This window comes from Trachypithecus francoisi, unplaced genomic scaffold (assembly GCF_009764315.1).
Source record: "Trachypithecus francoisi isolate TF-2019V2 unplaced genomic scaffold, Tfra_2.0 Lachesis_group0, whole genome shotgun sequence".
Classification (NCBI taxonomy): Eukaryota; Metazoa; Chordata; class Mammalia; order Primates; family Cercopithecidae; genus Trachypithecus; species Trachypithecus francoisi.
Genome location: NW_022681453.1, coordinates 45,028,474 through 45,047,668, shown reverse-complemented (window position 1 = coordinate 45,047,668; position 19,195 = coordinate 45,028,474). Strand labels below are relative to the sequence as shown.

Here is a 19,195-nt window from a genome sequence, read left to right as displayed (position 1 = left end):
AAGACAGAATATTTTTACTGTCGGGCCCTTTAAATAAAAAGTATGCCAACCCTCAGTGTAGGTATGTATCTCTTACTCTATAGTGCTTTATCCTGTGTACCTAATTTTGTAGTCATATTTATGAGACATTCACCACAAGCACCTCAAACCTGGAAGTATTTGAGAGTATACAACATTATGATAAAATAATGAATAAACATGCCCTTAAAAAGGAATTAGCCGTTGCTATATTCTAAAAATTTGATATTATGTCTAGGTTATTGGAAACAAACCAAAACTAAACAAATAAACACAAAATCTACATTTACTGTGTGGCTCTGGGGAAAACACGGGGAAGATATTTAGTTCAGTTCAGGCAGATTATACCATAGGGTGCCTAAATGAAGGATAATCATTAAAGCTGTCACTTATAAAACGTAATAGTAGATTGTGACTGAATTTAGAACAGTTCTGTGTCCCACAGTGCTTTTCAAAGTCCAGCAGGTACTATTTCAACTACAACAGGAGTGACATTGGCCTGGAGTGGCCTCTCTACTTCAAAGTTACTTTTCAAAACATAGTTCAGATATACTCAGTTCTGATGGTGTCTTTCCTGATTTCCTTCCAGGCTGGGTTAAGACCATTCTGTCCTGTATGCTTCTGAGCATTCAGACATTTTCTCATCCATTTTTGTATTCCACTGATAGGAACAGAGAAGCTACTTAATAGAGTTCATTAAATTGAAGGAATTACTACCTGCATTCTGGTGGCTCAGATTCATACTAATGTATGATTCATACTAATGTCTGAATCTTCTCCTAAATATACATAACTTATTCCCCAAAGAAGTTGGGCATCAGAAGAAGTTGGCTCAGTATCTACCTGTACATAATGTCAAATATGAGTGATAAATGGGATACTGAATTCACTAATTTACTTTAAGCAAGTATCTGCATATCAGATATCCAACCCCCTCCAAAAAAAAAAAAAAAAAGAAAAAAAGAAAACCACACACACAGAGGAAGAGGATTTAATTTAGTTTAATTTTTTAAAATAGGGGTTAGTATGTTTTTTCTGTAGAGGGCCAGAAAGTAAACTTAAAAAAAAAATAAACTTTTATTTTAGTTTCAAGGGGTGCATGTGCAAGTTTGTTACATGGATATATTCTGTGATGCTGAGGTTTGGGGTACAATGGATCCCATCACCCAGGTAATGAGCACAGTATCCATCAATACAGCAAGTTTTTCAACCCTTGCCCTTCCCTTCATCACTCTTGTAGACCCTAGGATCCATTGTTGCTACCAGATAGTAAATATTTTAAGCATTGTGGGATATATAGTCTCATGCAACAGCAAGAAAGCAGCAATACACAACATGAAAAAGAATGGATGTAGCTATGGGTGGATTTATTTATAAAAACAGGAAACTGGACAAATTTGTCTCATAGGTCATGGTTTGTGTAACTTTGCCTTAAAGAGAAAGGACATTATAAATCGTGGAAAGACAGAATTTTTTTGTAATTCATGCTCATCTCTATTTAAGAATGATATGCATAGCATTTGGGTCCTCATTATAGACTGTGTACAAGCAATTGCAACACCGACCTTTCAGAATTTCTGACCAAGGAGGAGAACAAAATAAGTTATTAAGTCAGGCAAAACTTCCTGTACACTATGATGATAATGCTTATTCGGGCTTTGATGAATATGGAAACCTAAATAAACTATTCACAAACAATTATCTTGTAGACTCACTTGAAAGTCGATGTTTTATGGGAAATACGTTTGGAGTAGCAAGTATAATATGGCTAACTTACTACCTAAGGTAGATACTCAAGGACTCAGGCCCACCCTGAGCCATCACATTGCATGGAGACAACTGGGATTGTAATACAGGATACAGTAAAAGAACATAAAGGGAAAGCCCTGTGTTCAAATGCTTCTCTGCCCAATGATGTCACATTTCTAAGTCTCAGTTTTCTTACCTGAAAGTGGTGTAACCACCTTATAGCATTATCGTGAGGACTGTATGATATGAAACTCTCTGTGTGGCATCTGAAATCCTGTAAATGCTTGAAAAAATAGGGCTTTCCCCTCTCTCTGGCCTCTGAGAGTCCCAGCTCTCTGAAAACACTGCCTTCCATTCAACAAGTGTTTATGGAGGGTGGACCACATTCCAAGCACTGTTCTTGGCCTGTAATGTCAACATGCAACAAGATATCCAGGGGAAAGGGTGACTTTCAGGGCAGTTGCATCTAGTTTCTGACACTGTCATTTATAACCATAAAGAACAACATATCTGGTTCCCAGTTCTCTCTCATAGCCTAGCCATGTGAAGTAGGCGACAGCAAGAAACACCCGGTTTGCATTTTCTGGAACATAAGGGATGCAGGTTCATTTAACTGACAAATGTCTGAGAAACTTAAAATGGGGAAGAGATCCAGACAGCCTATGGTGGCAGAGTGAAGAGAGATGCTAATTGGTTATGTATTGCACTTCCACTAAACATGGAGCAGGGTATGTGTCTGCTGAGGACAAATGTGAAACCTATGCAAGTGGGTCATCCAGGGGCAGCCTTAAAGGGGACTCTGTCCACAAAGACCACCTACAGGAGAGAGAATATTCACTGGAAGAGTCTGGCAATGGACCACCAAAATCCAGGAACTGATACCCTTCAGCAGCCAGTTGGGTCTGCACCAAGGAATTGTAATTGGGAGTCCTTGGTGGGGGATCATCCAGTGGCCAGCTCCCAGATAAAAAAGAAATAAATAAAACAGAAACCCTACCCTATGAAATGGCAGCGTCTGGTAATTTGCCATACCTAGAGCACACCAAAGTCAAATTAGAAATGTACCAGCAATCCAGATCTTTTCCTTTCTCTTCCCCTCCCAACACCAATCTTCTATAGCTCTGGAGAATCCAGAAGTAACACTGTGAATGGGGAAAGATAAATTAAAGAGCAGAATGGAGAGAAGTTGGACTGACCATGTATTCTCTTTTGCGCTACTGAGTTCTCAGGCTGAGGCACTGAGCTACTGAAAATGAGAAACTTTAAATTGGTTGAAAGTCTAAATTCTAACATTTATACTTCAGTTTGAAGTGTATATACCAGACTGAAATTTGTAATAAGTGAAAAAATGAGCCTATATGTTAATGGGTAATAAAAATGACCACAAAATCTATTCCATGTGTCTAAGCTTTCATCTAGATGTGGGGAAGAATGAGTTGATCAGATGTAAAGAGCAGTGTTAGGACAAGAATAGTTTTTTGCCTACAGTCTACTGAGCTCAGCTTATTCACAATACAACAGTGCCACAGGTAATAAATCAAAGAATGCCTAGTTTATCAAGCAATAATGAAAATGCTACTGACCCACGCTCAATAGATATTGAAGTTGTTTTTCAGGTATTTGGGAGAAAATTGTGCTGAGTTCGTCATACTGTCTCACAATGAGAAAAGTTCCTAATACCTCCTCTAAATAATTCATCATCAGAATGATGTATTTTTATACCATATATTTTTATATGCTCTCAATAGTGATCAAATAAATCTTTTTGTTTTTCAGTATTCTTCCTGGCCAACTAAATCTCTTTTCTTCAAAATAACTCAGTTGGACAGAAAATTACCTCCCACGTAATGACGAGTTCAGATCGACTTCCTCCACCTCCATTGATGTTTACTGGTGCCACAGCAGGGACTAAAAGCAACCAAGAGAAATGTGGGATGGCAATTATTAAAGTACATCTTCTTCAGGAAGAATTTTGTTTTTGAATTTCACCTTTCAAAATCTCACACAGGCATATTGTGAGAGTCTTGCATTTTTAATGAACTTAAATTATGTTTACACATATCCACATTTCCAAGAGAGAGGACACAGTTGTGTTTGATACATGAGCACCCTGGCTCCAAAATTAATTAAAAATTGAGTAACATCGGGCATTTGACATTATTATGCATCATCTACTAATTGGCAAAATGATGTTCCATTCAGATGGTAACAGTGACACTGCTGATTTAGTGCCTAATTATACAGTTGTGCTGTAAACAAGTTAGTGAGGCAGTATAATAATTAATTATTTTTTTCAATAAACAAACTAAAATAATTTTTCTTTTTATTAGTCATCAGGATATTTTAACATTTAAAATTAAATATTGAAAAATATGTAAATAAATACATTCTTGTTTTAAAACTCCTGGTTAGAATCTCAAATCTCTCGGGAGAGAATAAGAGGGATTTTCTTCCAACTTTTCACTTGCAAAGTCAGATTTTTCTCCTGTCAAGAATGTGATTGGAAGAGGTTCTTTCTATTTATTTCTTGGGATCTAAGGCTCTGTGGTAGAGGATTCAGAAACCAGTAATTTTGATGAGTTTTAAAAAAGTATGCCCTTCAACTCTATATCCTTGTGAGGACTAATACAATGAATAATAGTTCATAGAAACTGTAAAACTGAGGAAATGCTGAGTGTATATATGGTATTGTAGTGTCCAATGAGAATGAGGTTTTACTTTACACATGTGTAGGTGTTTAAAAGCATTATTTTTCTTGACATAATGACAAAAAGTATCCTAAATCTGTGATAATGGCTAAATCAGCAGGGTATGCTTTTTAAATGTGGAATTACATGAAATTGTCTATACTGGACCATTTTTGAGCAATGTGAAAGGTGGTTGGTTGAGGAAGCACCAGGGTATGTCTGGGGATTGGTAGTAAGGGATTAAAATATGTAAATTTTAATTCCTGATTTCAAACTTTTCTCCACTATGTAGACCATCTAAATAAATCTAGATTACTTATTTTATTTATTTCCATTTCATACTGATGTTTAGCTCTATAAACATGACCAGAAAATAGTCACATGATAATCTGACTGTTCTTCAAAATTGCACCTTTCAGATATACCTTTTCATATTTAAATTTATCCTTAACTTTTCCAGCTTTAAGCTTCATAATTTTTTAGAAAAAATTATGTGAACTTAAACCTTATTTTCTAAGTCTTCCAATGCCTTTGATCAAAAGCAATGTAAATCAGAGTGGATTTTACTGAGTTGCTGAATTTATAGTGCTTGACAGCTTACAGTGACTAACTGCACACTATCTCAGGACCTTTGCATAGTTTAGCTGTGTAAGGAAAAGTATTTTAAATTATATTTTGATTTACTTTCTACAAAGTATCCAGTGTTCTGAGAAATAGAAAATTCCTTTCTCCATTCAATTTCAAATTAATTGTACTTAAACCTAAAACCATATTGAGAACAAGTTAGTCTTTGGTGATATTAGAAAGAGAGAGAGAGAGAGAGAGAGAGAGAGAGAGAGAGAGACAGAGAGAGAGAGAGAGAGACGAGAGACTCAGTAGGTTTTCAATCAGTAGAGTTTGACTCAATAGGTATGAATATCACCAGTCTCATTCTGCTACTGAAACAAGAGAGTATTAATGGTTAGAAGGTGGCACACAAACTTAGCTATGAAAATGTAAGTGTTTCTCTCAACGCTGTCCAAAGCTACCAAAATATAAATCAATGGTAAACAAACAACCTGAAACTAAAGCTCATATCCAGAGTCATGGGCAACACCTGAAGATTCTGATCCAGGGGGTATATAGGAGGGCCTGGGAATTTCTATATTTACACACTTTCTTTGGCTAATGTATTGCTCATCTACATTAAGATCCTCTTTTGTGGAGAATGCTGGGTGTACAAATCAGGAAGTTTGGATTCAAATCCTAGTTCTGTCACAAACAACCAGCTAATATCCAGGTCTTCATTTTCCTCTTCTGTAAAACGAAGGGATTTCCTTTCAGCTGTAAGTTTCTAGCGTGATTTAATTGGATGATATCACTGTCAAGTAAGTCCTTTTTTCTAGCCCTAATTCTATGATAAACATTTAACATTATCTTTAGTTTAAGGATTGATTTATTGACTTCTGAAAATTGTGCACACTTTAATAAGGTAATTTGTGTTTGTTAATTAAGCCAGCGACAACAAAGTGATCCTTTGTTTATGTGACTGTATAAGAATGTGAACTTTGTGGGCTACATACAGCTAGCAGATTAAATGTCACCCTGGATGTGAAAGTTGGAGTGGAACAAAGAGGATCCATTGAAAAGACTTAAGAAGGCATGGTATCTGAGCCAGATTCTTGTGTTCTGCTGTTCAGTGAACCAATTAATGCTCAATTAGTGCTCCTGTTAAATGAGTTTAGGATTTACCTCATTTGCATGGAAAAAAATTTATACTATTGCTCAATGAAGCTACAACTAGGTCAGAGTTGAGAAATAGATGAAAATATATGGCTGACTGCACCAACAGAGTCTCAATTAATTCTTGGCTACAACATTTTAATGAAACAAGCAGTAACTCATTTGCATATACAAATCTACAGATTCGATATTGAATTTTGACTGGAAAATAGATGTCATGCAAACACAGTTTCTTAAGAACTCTGCTTAAAGGCAATCGTCTCTTACTGAACCTACTACTTGGGGAAAATACGCCTTGTCTTGTGTATGTAAAAATTAAAACACGAGAGCCACTCGTTTACTGTCAAACAATTTTGAGCCAAAAGTATTAGAAGACTTGTTTTCTTTTAAGAACTGTATCATACAAAATCTTCCACATTTTTAGAACACATCGATTCTTTACCTGACGCTTTAGTTCTTAACAATTCTGATGGTTTACTTGGTTCTCCAATCCCAATGCTGTTGCCGGCAACAACGCGAAATTCATATTCCACCCAAGGACTCAAACCAACCACTGTTGCATTGTATGTCTTACCATTGAGAATTTCTGGAACTAAAAATAATGGAACACTAAGGAACCGAAGTTGGGACTACTCAAAAACAAATAATTATATAAAATTATACAATTATTAATTTAAAATGTAATTGTATTTATTAAAATTATTGGACTAAAATATTATTTTTAAAGTATCCCAAAACACTTTTGTCACTCACCTGTAGCAACAGCCTGCCAACCCACAGAAAATGGTGTCCGAGTCTGAATAGTAAATATTTGAATGGGACTGTTATTATCTGGGCCTGCTCTCCAGCTTAGTTGAGAAGTAGTACTGGAAATCTCTTCCACTTTCACATCCTCAGGAGGACCTGGTGGACCTTGAAAAAAATGTTTTATCATGACTACACTGGATATACTCACATTCATTAATTTGGGACAAGGATGGTTTATTTTTACCTGTTGTGCTTAGAAAGTAAAATATTGACCATAATGTATTTGTAGCACATTATTAGAGATAAAGTTCTATTAATTCCATTTATGTGGTAAATGACATTAATGTAGTAGTGCTTCCTCTGGAGATTAGAAAATATCAGGCATATGATGATTGCATATCAACCTATACTCAAAAATTGAGAACCATCATCTTTAATTCCTCTTAAAATCTAACTCAAGTAAATGCAGCTAATATGAAGAACTACAGAAGCATGTGGATTTGATTCTGGATTGGCAAGAATGATTTATTATAAACAGAAGACATGTCTAAGTTTTAGGTTCTGACACTGCTTGCCAAGCGTGACTGTTCACTATAGTCAAATCCTACACAATTCCATGTCTGTATCCACACTATCCATACCCTGGAGTCCTGGGGTTTAAAAAATAAAAAATCTATCTGATTTCATCTCACTTCCATATCATGATGTGGTTTCTCAGAGGTCTACAATTTAGACATGAACATTGTGACTGTGAATAAACAGTGTGATCAATTTTTCACCATTTATGCTTACCTCTAACAATGATATCGGCTACTGCAGATAAACTTTCTAGGGTTGTTTGTACTGTGCAGAGATATTTTCCTGAATGATTTAACTGAATATTCCTTATCATCAAATCCCCAACAGATTCCTGCAGACAGAAAGGGAGAAATGGATAAAAATATAAGCCCATATAACAAGTCCTACATTATTGTTACAGCTGGATAAATATTAAACATAAAACAACTCTGAAATTAAAAGATATACTGGTATCATTGTTGTTTCGTGTATCTAAACCCTTTTATTACCCCCCTTATTATAATTACTTCTAGACAACAAGTATTCCTACAGAAGACACAAAACAAAATAAACAAAAACAAAAACAAATACGGCTTCAAAAACAGTCAGTGATTATCCATACAAACAAAGATGGAGAGAGTAATTATGAAAAATGGTGATTCATATAAAAGACTTGATTCATTTTATTAAGCACTTAACAATTTTAGTAACTTACTCCTCCGATCCTTTCAAAATGAGCCATTCCTTTTTTTAAGTCTATGACATCTCCATTGAAAAACCATACAAATACCACTTCAATGGAGGGGTCATGGGACACCTGGCATGGCAGCACTATGCTCTCGCCAACTGTAACATCCATTTTGGAAGGTGGGACGGTAATGATAGTTCTCTCTGTTGAGAAAAAAAATTTTTTTTAAAGCTTATGAGATGCTAGCCTATGGTTATAAAATACATATTTCTGAATACTTTTTCATTCATTTGAAATTATATAAATGCAACCTGGAGTTCTACAATGTCCAGTGTGAAATATTCTATTGCCTGTTTTTAAATGTCCTGTATTTATTATTGTAACTTATTACTTATACTAAAATTAAAAATATAGTTATATTCACACCTTATATGAAAATAGTTTACAGAAAACTGTAGACCTTAAAAAATGGCATTCCATATGTACAGAATACACTGCATTGTTTTTGTTATATTTTATTCTAACATTTTAGTCATAACATGACAATGGACACACTGGAATCAGCTCTAAATACTCTCTTTTAACTTCACATATTATGAGACAAACCATGTTTCTGAGATAATGAACACCATAGTTTCTGTAGAGATTTAGTCATATGTTTATATTTAAGAGGGTGAGTGCAACATATTTATTCTATCTTTGACATAGCTGTGATATAATTTTCTTTTTGTTAAACATGCAACATGAATAGGGAAGATGGAAGTTTTCTCTTTTATAATTCAGATTTTCCATTGTTAAAATTATTCATCCATCTTAAAAACCTTCCCTCTAGAAATGTTGGCTTCTTTGTCAATCTTTGTTCTACAAGATCTAGCATCTCACTGACCAAAATTTCAAATGACAATCCCAGGGTGTGCCAGTTGTACTTGAGAGTCCTATATTTCTTCAGATTAAAAGAGATTCACAATGTAGATAGTTTTTGACTACTTTGTTTATAATAAAGTTTTGATTCCAGAGTGTTGAGAATTGATTAAAGGGAAACTCAATATCTATGAAGGGGCCCTGGACAAATATTTGGATTTAGATATGTACCATCTTACCAAGGATAAAATGTTTTGAAAGATTTACATTTAAGAATAAAGGTTTTAGGCAAGTTATTGTAAAAAAGATATTGTACATGAAGAAGTTTAAAAATAGTGAAATGACCCTGGAGAATCTCTTTCTCTATGAGTCATTTATAAGATAAAGTTTAGCTGTCTCAGAAATGGACTAAAAGCTTTGCTTTCTTCTAGCTTCTACATTCTGCTCAAGAAACCAAATTAACATTGAGTTTGTATTTATACGTTCACATTGATTAATGTGCAACTGCATTTTACCAATATAATGTTTAATTATTATTTGACCATTTAAACATTTTTAATGGTTTTCTTCATTCATAAATATTTAGAAGTAGAAAGTAGGAAGTAATAATTTTGGGTTTTAAGGTACATATTGACAAAAGAGCCATAGAAAAATAAAAACACATACTATACTTCTGAATATGAATATAATGGAGAAAATCAAACTCTTAATCTATATCAGATATGTCTTCATTTTTTATTTAAAATCCTTTTCATATTTATATTAGATGCATGTACTTTTTATTTTTTATTTTTATTATTTCTTTTTGAGATGGAGTCTTGCTCTGTCACTCAGTCTAGAGTACAGTGATGCCATCTCAGCTCATTGCAACCTCAGCCTACCAGATTCAAGCGATTCTCTTGCCTCAGCCTCCTGAGTAGCTGGGATTACAGGCATGCACCACCACGCCAGGCTAATTTTTGTATTTTTAGCAGAGACAGAGTTTCACCATGTTGGCCAGGTGGTCTCGAACTCCTGACATCAAGTGATCCACCTGACTTGGCCTCCCAAGTGCTGGGATTACAGGGGTTAACCACCGCACATAACCAGATACATGCACTTTATATTCTAATTATATCTAAGGAGAAATTTAAAGAATGGTTTTGTGGACTACGTCCATTCTTAGCTCCAAGACTTCTTCACAGATCTGCAACCAAAATAAGGGTAAAAGATATCCAGGTATCCAAGAAAAATTTTTAGGATTAGAGAAAATATTTTCCTTTTGTAGTTACTCTGAAAAAAAAAAATCCCAAATTTCTTATTTATATTTGTAGGAGGAGAAGTTGGCTAATTGGATGTGTTGACAGAGCAAAACTGCCCAGATTTAAAGTTTTAGATAATGCAATTAAAGTAATTTTCAGACATAAAAACTGACAGCAAGTCCTTCCATTTATGACACCACATAGTGGCACAGTTAGACAAATTATTCCCTATCTACATAGTTCATTGTTGTACAGTAATAATGACTACACCTTTATGAATAAGAAATGTTTATTTCATCATTTATAATGGTTACATTTTTCACTAGTTAACTCATTTGTAACTAATATTTATTGAGCATGTAATATATGTCCAATCCTCTGCTAAGTACTGGAGTCACGATGGTGAAAAAAATGAGCGAAAAAAAATCCTGTAGCAAATCAGAAAGATAAGGAGTGTTCCTTCACAGAGATGAAAGTCTACAGAAGGAAGCTAGCATGAATCAAATCATATTAATTACTATACAGTAATGTGTGATAAGCACCATATACTAGAATTGACTTTTTTGAAACGTTTGGCAGATCCTGAGGAGATCAGTTTATTGAGAAATAACTGTTTTAGCTGAGAAGTAAAAGGCAAGTAGTAATGAGCTGGATAAAAGTAGCAGGTAGAGAGGAAACTAGTTTTCCTATGCAGGCAAGAGCATTCACAGAGGAACTATGTGAAAAAGAACTGTGATCGACAGATTCAGTGCAACCATGTTGCTGAAAAGGATAGGATTGAATAAAGAGTAACTCAGGAGTGAAAGTGAAAAAGATGAAGTTGGACCATACCCATGCTCAAGATATAAGCCACAAATGTCATTAAGCTCAGCTACATAATTTGTGGGTCCAAGGGCAAAATGAAAGTGTGGGGTGACTTTTTTGAAAAAGAGGAAAAAGTGTCATTAAAGGTACTAAATACAAAGCTTTTCGCTTTAAAATAATTTATTACTTATACAATAAAATCAGGGTAAGACTCAGACGAGTGATGACAGGCACTTTCAAATTACAAAATGCATGATTTTGGTGTCATAATTTTATATGATATAATAAATAATACTTTACTAAGGTTATAGCTTGATTGATTATATAATTTTCTCATTTACTTTTCTGGTCAATCGTTTACTAGATTGACAGAATTTATATTTTTAGCAACTTCATTTTCAGTTGATATAATTTCAGTGACATCAGTCACTCCTGGCAAATGCAAGATCACAAATGCTTTTTGATAAGTTTTTATTTTGCAAAGTATCTTTCTTCTGATGCAAGTTTTATGAAACCATTAAGACTGTTTTATAGACTGTAGCAACATTCATAAGTTTCTGATGAACTACACTGAAATATAAATGTTAAAACATCTAGAGCTGATGATTCTCTTCATCAATATTTTTCTAAAAAGATTTAACTCTTTATACAAATCTGATTTGTGAGAGCCTGAATTTAAGTATAAATGTATGCAATATAATCTTAATGTTTCCTCTGACATACACTGTAACTTGTGGAGGTTGTACAAGAAATTGAAAGGGACTTCATGATTTTCATATAACTCAAAATGCCTGTTTTTCCATTCCATTTTTTGTATCTTCAGTTACAAAGAAAAACTCATCAATTATTGGTTTCCCCAAAGCTTCATTTAAAACTAATGTTCTTATCATTGACTGGAATAATCTTTAAGTTTAATTTCTATTTCTAAGTCTGTGGATTTTATTGCAATGTCCATGTGTATGCCTTCCTCTTGCAATAATTTATTGACAAAGTTTATTGCCTGAGCACTAACAATTTCTGTTCTGGTGCTCAGGCTGAAGAGTTAATATTTCTGCAAATCCCACAGAGACAGCCTCCGGGGATGTATGGACAAGCTGGCCTCCCACCTTGGATCCTCCTGTTGACTACTTTTGAAGTATCCTCCTGCAGCCTTTGCTGCCATCCACTGTTGTTTCTATGGCTGCTACCACCATCATCTTTATCCCTCTAAGAGGCCCAGGTTCTGATGTGCCCATGCCCCCAGGATTCCAGGACTATGACTACCCAGGCATGCATGTGCACACCTGCACTTCACACCAACTGCTATGCATGCATGCTGACTGCTGCGTCCACAGGCGTGAACCTGTGTGTGCATGCGCCGCCGCTCCTGCCGCTTCACGTATGATGCCGCACATGCACGTGGGTATGGTGAAGCAGCAGCAGCAGCAGCTCATGCACACACAGGTTATAAATAAATTCTTAATCATTTTACCTCCCAATTTGTGTTTTGTACAAAACACAAATGTACAGTCACAGCAGAACATTTCAAGCGTGGGGACTTCCTCAGCACAGGGCTGTGTGTGACTGGATTGTATGTCCATGAAACCAGCTCTGGATGTCATGCTAAGAAATATATTCTTACATAGAAGTAGAGAGTAGCATGGTGGTTGTCAGAGGCTGGTGGGAGGGAGGGATGGGGAATGGGGAGATGTTTTTCACAGGGTACCAAGTTTCAGATGGGAGGAATAAGTTTTAGAGAACTATGGTACAGAATGGTGACTATAGTTAATGTAATACATATTTCAAAATTACTCAATTAGGATTTTAATTGTTCTCATCACACAAAAAATGATAGGATGTGAAGTGATGGCTGTGTTAACCAGCTTGATTTAATCATTATATGATATAAACATATATCAAAATATCACATTATATCCCACAAATACATATAATTATTATTCATCAATTAAAAAATTTAGAAATGCATTTTTTTGCTGAAAAAATTGGAAACATTGGAAGTATGAAGCAGAGGAATGATATGATGACATACCATTATCTGCAGTGTGAAAAATGGACTGTACTTAAAAAGAAGTAGCTCTACATAAGCAGGCTTTTTATCCAGAAAAAGGGGATGCGTAGTTCCTCCTGGGAGTAGGCTCCTGTGTGGGTGAAGAGGTGCTTGGAGAAGAACACTTTTTAACTGCTGTATCCTCTCCACACACCACAGGCAGACCTGTCCTCATCCTGTGCAGGTGGCTGTCTACTAGCGGTGAGGCCACTGATTGCTCTCTCAAAGAGTTCATTCTACAACCATGTGCAGCCTCAGCCCCAGCATTAACACGAATACCCCACAGAGACACAAATCACACTTGCAAGGACTGGGAGAGTGGTGCTTGTGCAGTTGAAATATACAAAACTGTTCATGCCACTTTGTGGAAAGAACAGTGGCTTTAGTCCATTAATTCCTTCATCAAATACACCTTAAATTCTTAAGAAACTCAAGCATCTGAGAGATTTCTTCAAATCAGTCAGATCCCATATTCCACTCCTTTCCTGTGAGTGCATATGTACCAGTAGAGTAGCTGCAGTTACTTGAGGCTCATCGACACTGAAACACTTCTTGGTATTTATGGATCAGTGAGATCTTTAGGGCCTGAATTATAACAAATTAAAAAGGAAGAAAGTTGACTATGCTAGAGTCTATTGTTTGTAAAAATTTGAGATTCTTTAAGTCTTTTCAAACAAAACAAATGGTTACTTAATTCACTTTCATTTCATATCATTCTATTCTTCTTGCATATTCCTTAGTCATTTGTAAGAAGTTTGATCTAGTGGTTTTAAAATTTTAGCATGTGTAAGAATTTCCTGAGCATTTGTTCAAAATGTGAATTCCTCAGCTTGCACCAGAAATACTGATTCAATAGACCTTGAATATGTCCTTTTATCAGGCTTCTCCAATTGATTTTGATATAGTTAGTCCAGAGACCATGCTTTGACAAATGTTCCCTTAGCTTTTAAAACTTGAACCTGAAATTTCTATTTAAGAAACATTCAAATATAAAATATATTGTCAGAAATTCTCTCATACTGTGGATTTAGGAAAAAATTATATCCAGTAAATGTTACCATTTAGTAATACTTCAAGAAAGAAAGATGGAGTCCCAAGGTTAACTGTAATGAATTCTGTATATTATCTCCTCTTTTATCATTTCTTAAACATTTAACATATTAAAAAGTCTGAGAATTCCTAGATGAAAGGAACTCTTACTTATTGGGTTGGTGCAAAAGTAATTGCGGTTTTTGTCTTGAAAAGTAAGGTTTTTTATTTTTAAAATTTTATTTAATTCAAGGTTTCCTCCATTTGGTAGAGTATCGAATATTTTTAATCCATGTAACATTTCTTGATATATACAGTGTTCATGCATAGAAATGGAAGTGTATCTTGGTATATGAGGACTTCTGAGAAACGCCTGGAAATGTTTTCATGATTGAAGAGGATTAAACACAACATAAATATGTGTGTGTGTATATGTATTTTTTCACATATAAAAATATGTGTTTCTATTTAACATGCATACACATATATGCTTACATATTTATGAGACTATTATGGAAATTTGAATTCTAAATAATTTATAAATAATAATTTGTTAACATAAGAAAACTAGTTTTACGTTATATTAAAAAGAAGATTCCCTAATTTTTTAAAGATACATTCTGATGTATTTATGGATGAAATTATTGAGTTTTGGGATTTGCCTCCAGATAACTGGAGTTGTGGAAGTAGGTTAGTGTATAGATTAAACAAGCTTGATAAGAGTTGCCATTTATTGACTCTGAGTCATGTATACATGAGAGTTTCTTATACTATCACCTCTACATGTGTGTGCTTGCAATTTTCAATAATAAAAGACAGGAAGAATATGTTAGGGGAGAGTGAATGTTTACATACAGAACAGGGAGGAACATTTCTCATTCACTTTCTGAAATCATAAGAACTGGCCACTTTTTGAAGATTGCCCTAAATATAAATGACATTCATGAAGAGTTTGTAAAATTGCAGAATTTTAATATTTACCATTTGCAATCTATGGCAGCGAGGTAAAAGTTATTATATAAGTTTCATCTAGCAGTCCTATTCTTTAGAAGAATAATAGAATATATGATGTGACTCTTTTAATGAATAGCTTTACTCAAATTCACATTTCATAACAATCAATGATGTTTCCAGAATGCATTTTAGTTACAAGGACCCCAGCAGACATGAAGACTAATTACATCAAAACTTATGTCAGGATCATTTAGTGTGATTTCCTTAAACACTTAAAAATGGGACTGCTTCTCTATATCAATGACCAAATAAATACACTCTTACATTTCATGATCTCTAATTACAGTTTTAGAAGCAAGGGGATGTTAGTTAAATGTATAATTGGTCTTTCCTGACCATACAGAAAACATTATTTTGTTTGTTTGTTTTGGTTTTTGTTCCTTCAACTCAGTTGAAATCCTTATCAATGTCACTTTTCAGAATAACTGCTAAGGTGTTTCTGAAGTTATAAACTCCTCTCAAAGGATGGACAAACGTATAAGAAAAATTATCAAACTTTTCCTTTTGTACAAACATGGGGCTCTTCCTTTATCTATGACATAGAAAATGTTGCTAAGAAATCAATATAAATTAGTATATAAATAGCACTTCAAACAGGTGACAAAGCTCTCTTATATTTTCTCTCACTAGTTAACTTGTGATGTCTAGAAATAAACACTTTCAAAAATTGGTCTTTTTTTTCTAATGAATTCCTCAGAATCTCAAATTATGCTACATATTAAGATATTAGTCCTTTCCATTGCTCTTTATTTCTTCCTCTCTATACACGGTCTTCCTTCTAACTGTAGAAACTTTTTTAAATAGACATTTTTCCAAAGAAGACATACAAATGGCCAACAGGTATGTGCAAATGTGCTCAACATCATTAGTCATCAGGGAAATGCAAATCTAAACCATGATGAGATGTCATATCACACCTGTTAGGATGGTTATTGTCAAAAAGACAAAAGAAAACTGCTATCTAGGGTGTGCAAAAAGAGAACTCTTACCTACTGTTGGTGAGAATATTAATTGATACAGCTATTATGGAAAACACTATGGAGGTTTCCCTAAAATTAAAAATAGAGATGCCATACAACCCAGCAATCCGTCTTGTGGATATATATCCAAAGAAAATAAAATCAATAGTCAAAGGAATGTCTGCACTCACATGTTCATTGCAGCAGTATTCATGATAGTTAAGATACGGGGATTACCTAATGTCCATCGATAGATGAATGGATAAAGAAATTGTGACATGTATACACAATGGAATATTGTTCAGCTCTATAAAAGAAGGAGATACTACCATTTGCAACAACATAGATGAATCTGGAAGAACTACACTAGGTGAAGTAAGCCAGGCACAGAAAGAAAAATCCTGTATGATCTAACTTACAGGTGGCACCAAAAAAGTCAAATACATAGAAACAGGTAGTAGAATGGTGTTCACTCAGAGCAGAAAAGTAAGGAAAATGGGAAGATGCTGTGCAAAAGGTACAAGATTATTGTTATGTAGAATAAATAAGTCTAGAAATAGAATGTACAGCACAATGATTCAGTTATCTGTATATATATCTGTATACTGTATCATAAATACTGTATTGTATACTGAGAACTTTCAAAGAGTGTAGACTTCAGGTGTTCTCATCACAAAGACACACACAAAAGAGGCAGCTATGTGAGGAAATGCGCAAGTTAACTTGCTTAGTATGTGACCATTTTATTAAGCACAAGTAAATCAAACATTTAAGGTGTTGTACACCTTAAATATACGCAATTTTTATTTTTTAAGTGACGGGGATTCTCTCAGGTTTTGTTTGTTTGAAAGCATATTTATTTTGCACTTATGTGGGGGGATTTTTAAACAGGGATAGAATTCTTATTGGTATTGTCTTCAGCCCATTAAAAATGTCATTTCATTTTCTTCTGGGTTCCTTTTTCCTTTGTTATATCAACTGCCAGTCTTGTTTTTTTGGCTTAATGTATCTTTTTTACCTGATTTATTTTTCCTTTAGTTTTGCTACTATGTGCTTAGCTAGGCTTTTCTTTGCATTTGTCTGAACTGGGGCTCACATAATTTCTTAATTGGATGCTTATTATAATTTTCAATTTTTAAAAATATCTGGCAAATATTTCTTCAAATATTGCTCATGCATAGTTTTCTTTCTCTCCTCTCTGCTCCTTTTGGAATAACAATTTTATATATGTTAAAAGTTATTCACCATATTCCATATTTTCCTTATGATACATTCTGTCTTTCCCATTTTATTCTCTATGTTGCAGTTAAGATATTTTCTATTCACCCATCCTCCCCTTTGCTTATTCTCTTTCTGCTATATCTATTCCGGTGTTAAATCAACGTATTGCGTTCTTAATGTTATCACTTGCAATTGTCAGTTCTAGACTTCCCATTGGAGTTTTAACAGATGCCATTTCCTTTCTGAAATTCTCCATCTTGTCATCTATTTTTTAAAATATATTAATCAAAATTATTTTAAAGTCCTTGAGAACTTCAAAACTTTAAAGCCCTCTGAGAACTTCAATATTTCTATCGCTGTGACCTGTTACTGTTGTCTGGTTTTTCCTCTGGGTTTTGGTCATTTGGCCTTAGCTCCAGTTATTCCTAGTAACATTTTATTGAATGCTAGACATTGTGGCTCAAAAATGTAAATGATTTTATAGTGTTATATTTTTACTGGGGAGATTTACTTTTTTAAGCATGCAATTAGAAAAATAGCCAGAAGGTGGTCCGAAACTGATATGAGTTGAGTCTGGATCTTAGTCATTTTAAGTCCTGGTTAATTTTATTCTGTTTTGTTTTGTTTCTTAGTAGACATAGTCCTTCAGATGTCCTGACTCAAGTTTGAGTTGCTTAGCAGATCTTATTCTATTTGGTTTATTCGGAACCTCTATTTGTGTCTCCTTTCACTGTAGGTCTACCAGAATTTCTGCTTTCTGTTTGGTTTCTTCATTCCCGATTTATACTGCTTAGGAATTGGCAAATTTCTGAGAAGAAAAACAGCAGGGACTGTGGGGCTCACCTCTCTGTGCTTTTGTTTTCTCCAGGCTACTGCACCTCATGTTGCAAACACATTGGCTGTTGTTGCAATTCCTTAAAATAACTGTTTTTGTTTATTTTTTAATATTTTAACAATATTTGTGGTGAACATCAGTGGGAGGTTGGTGTGATAAGCTTACTTCAACTAGTTAAGACAGATTATTCTCCATTATTATTGTTTCATAATAGATTAAGTGTGTTGGTAGAAATATTTAGGCCATTTATCAGTAGGTTTTTAGATAATAGCTTGAAGAGTATGATAATTGCTGTCAGTTAGAGAAAGAAATAAATTTAATTTTGGACAGAAGTAGAGATTCCTAACATAGAAATATACTGATTGTTTATTCAATCATCTACTGAAAACCATTTAATTAGTATTGCACCCGTACCTTATTCCAAGTTATACATTACTATGAATGCTGAACAAAAGGAACAAAACCAAACTGAAGAACCATTAGAAGATTTCAACCCTAAGAGTGACAAAATCTTGCCTATATTTTAATAGGAACATTGTAGCTTCTAGAATGGAAACAAATAATTAGGACAAATACTTTTGAAGCTATTACTGGGTTTCCAAGCTTAATATTTATGAACAGTTTGTCCAAATAATTCTTTCTTGTGTGTGTCAAGGGGTGGGTTTAGCGTGTGTGTGGTGTGAGGTAGTGGGTTGGGTCCGGTGAGTATTCTTTGACTTGTAGGATTTTTAGCAGTGTTCTTGGCCTCTATCTAGGATAGATGTGAGTAGACCCTTTAGCTGTGAAAACCAAAAATATTTGCATATTTTGCCAATGTCCCCTGGGAGACAAAAATCATCCTTGTTGAGCCACTCTGTGCTATAGCAATACTATGGGAAAGAGATGACATGGCTTAAAGTTTGGGCATTAAAGTGGTGAGAAGTGGTTAGCTTCTGCATGTACGTTGAAACTGAAACCATTTTGGGGCAATTGAATATGGGATTTGAATGAAAGAAAAAATTAAAAATAATCTCAA

The 19,195-nt window shown here is 34.5% G+C and overlaps 1 protein-coding gene across 2 annotated transcripts in view; it reads right to left on the bottom strand.

The window, feature by feature from the left end:
- Nucleotides 1-19,195, bottom strand: part of CNTN6 (contactin 6) — a 303,559-nt gene that overhangs the window by 17,087 nt on the left and 267,277 nt on the right. For both annotated transcript variants that reach the window (XM_033210480.1, XM_033210479.1), the window contains exons 13-17: nt 8,197-8,372; nt 7,716-7,833; nt 6,930-7,088; nt 6,619-6,768; nt 3,605-3,675 (exon numbers count right to left, since the gene is read on the bottom strand). In XM_033210480.1, the coding sequence (XP_033066371.1) occupies nt 3,605-3,675; nt 6,619-6,768; nt 6,930-7,088; nt 7,716-7,833; nt 8,197-8,372 (674 nt within the window). The remainder of the gene's footprint in view (nt 1-3,604; nt 3,676-6,618; nt 6,769-6,929; nt 7,089-7,715; nt 7,834-8,196; nt 8,373-19,195) is intronic.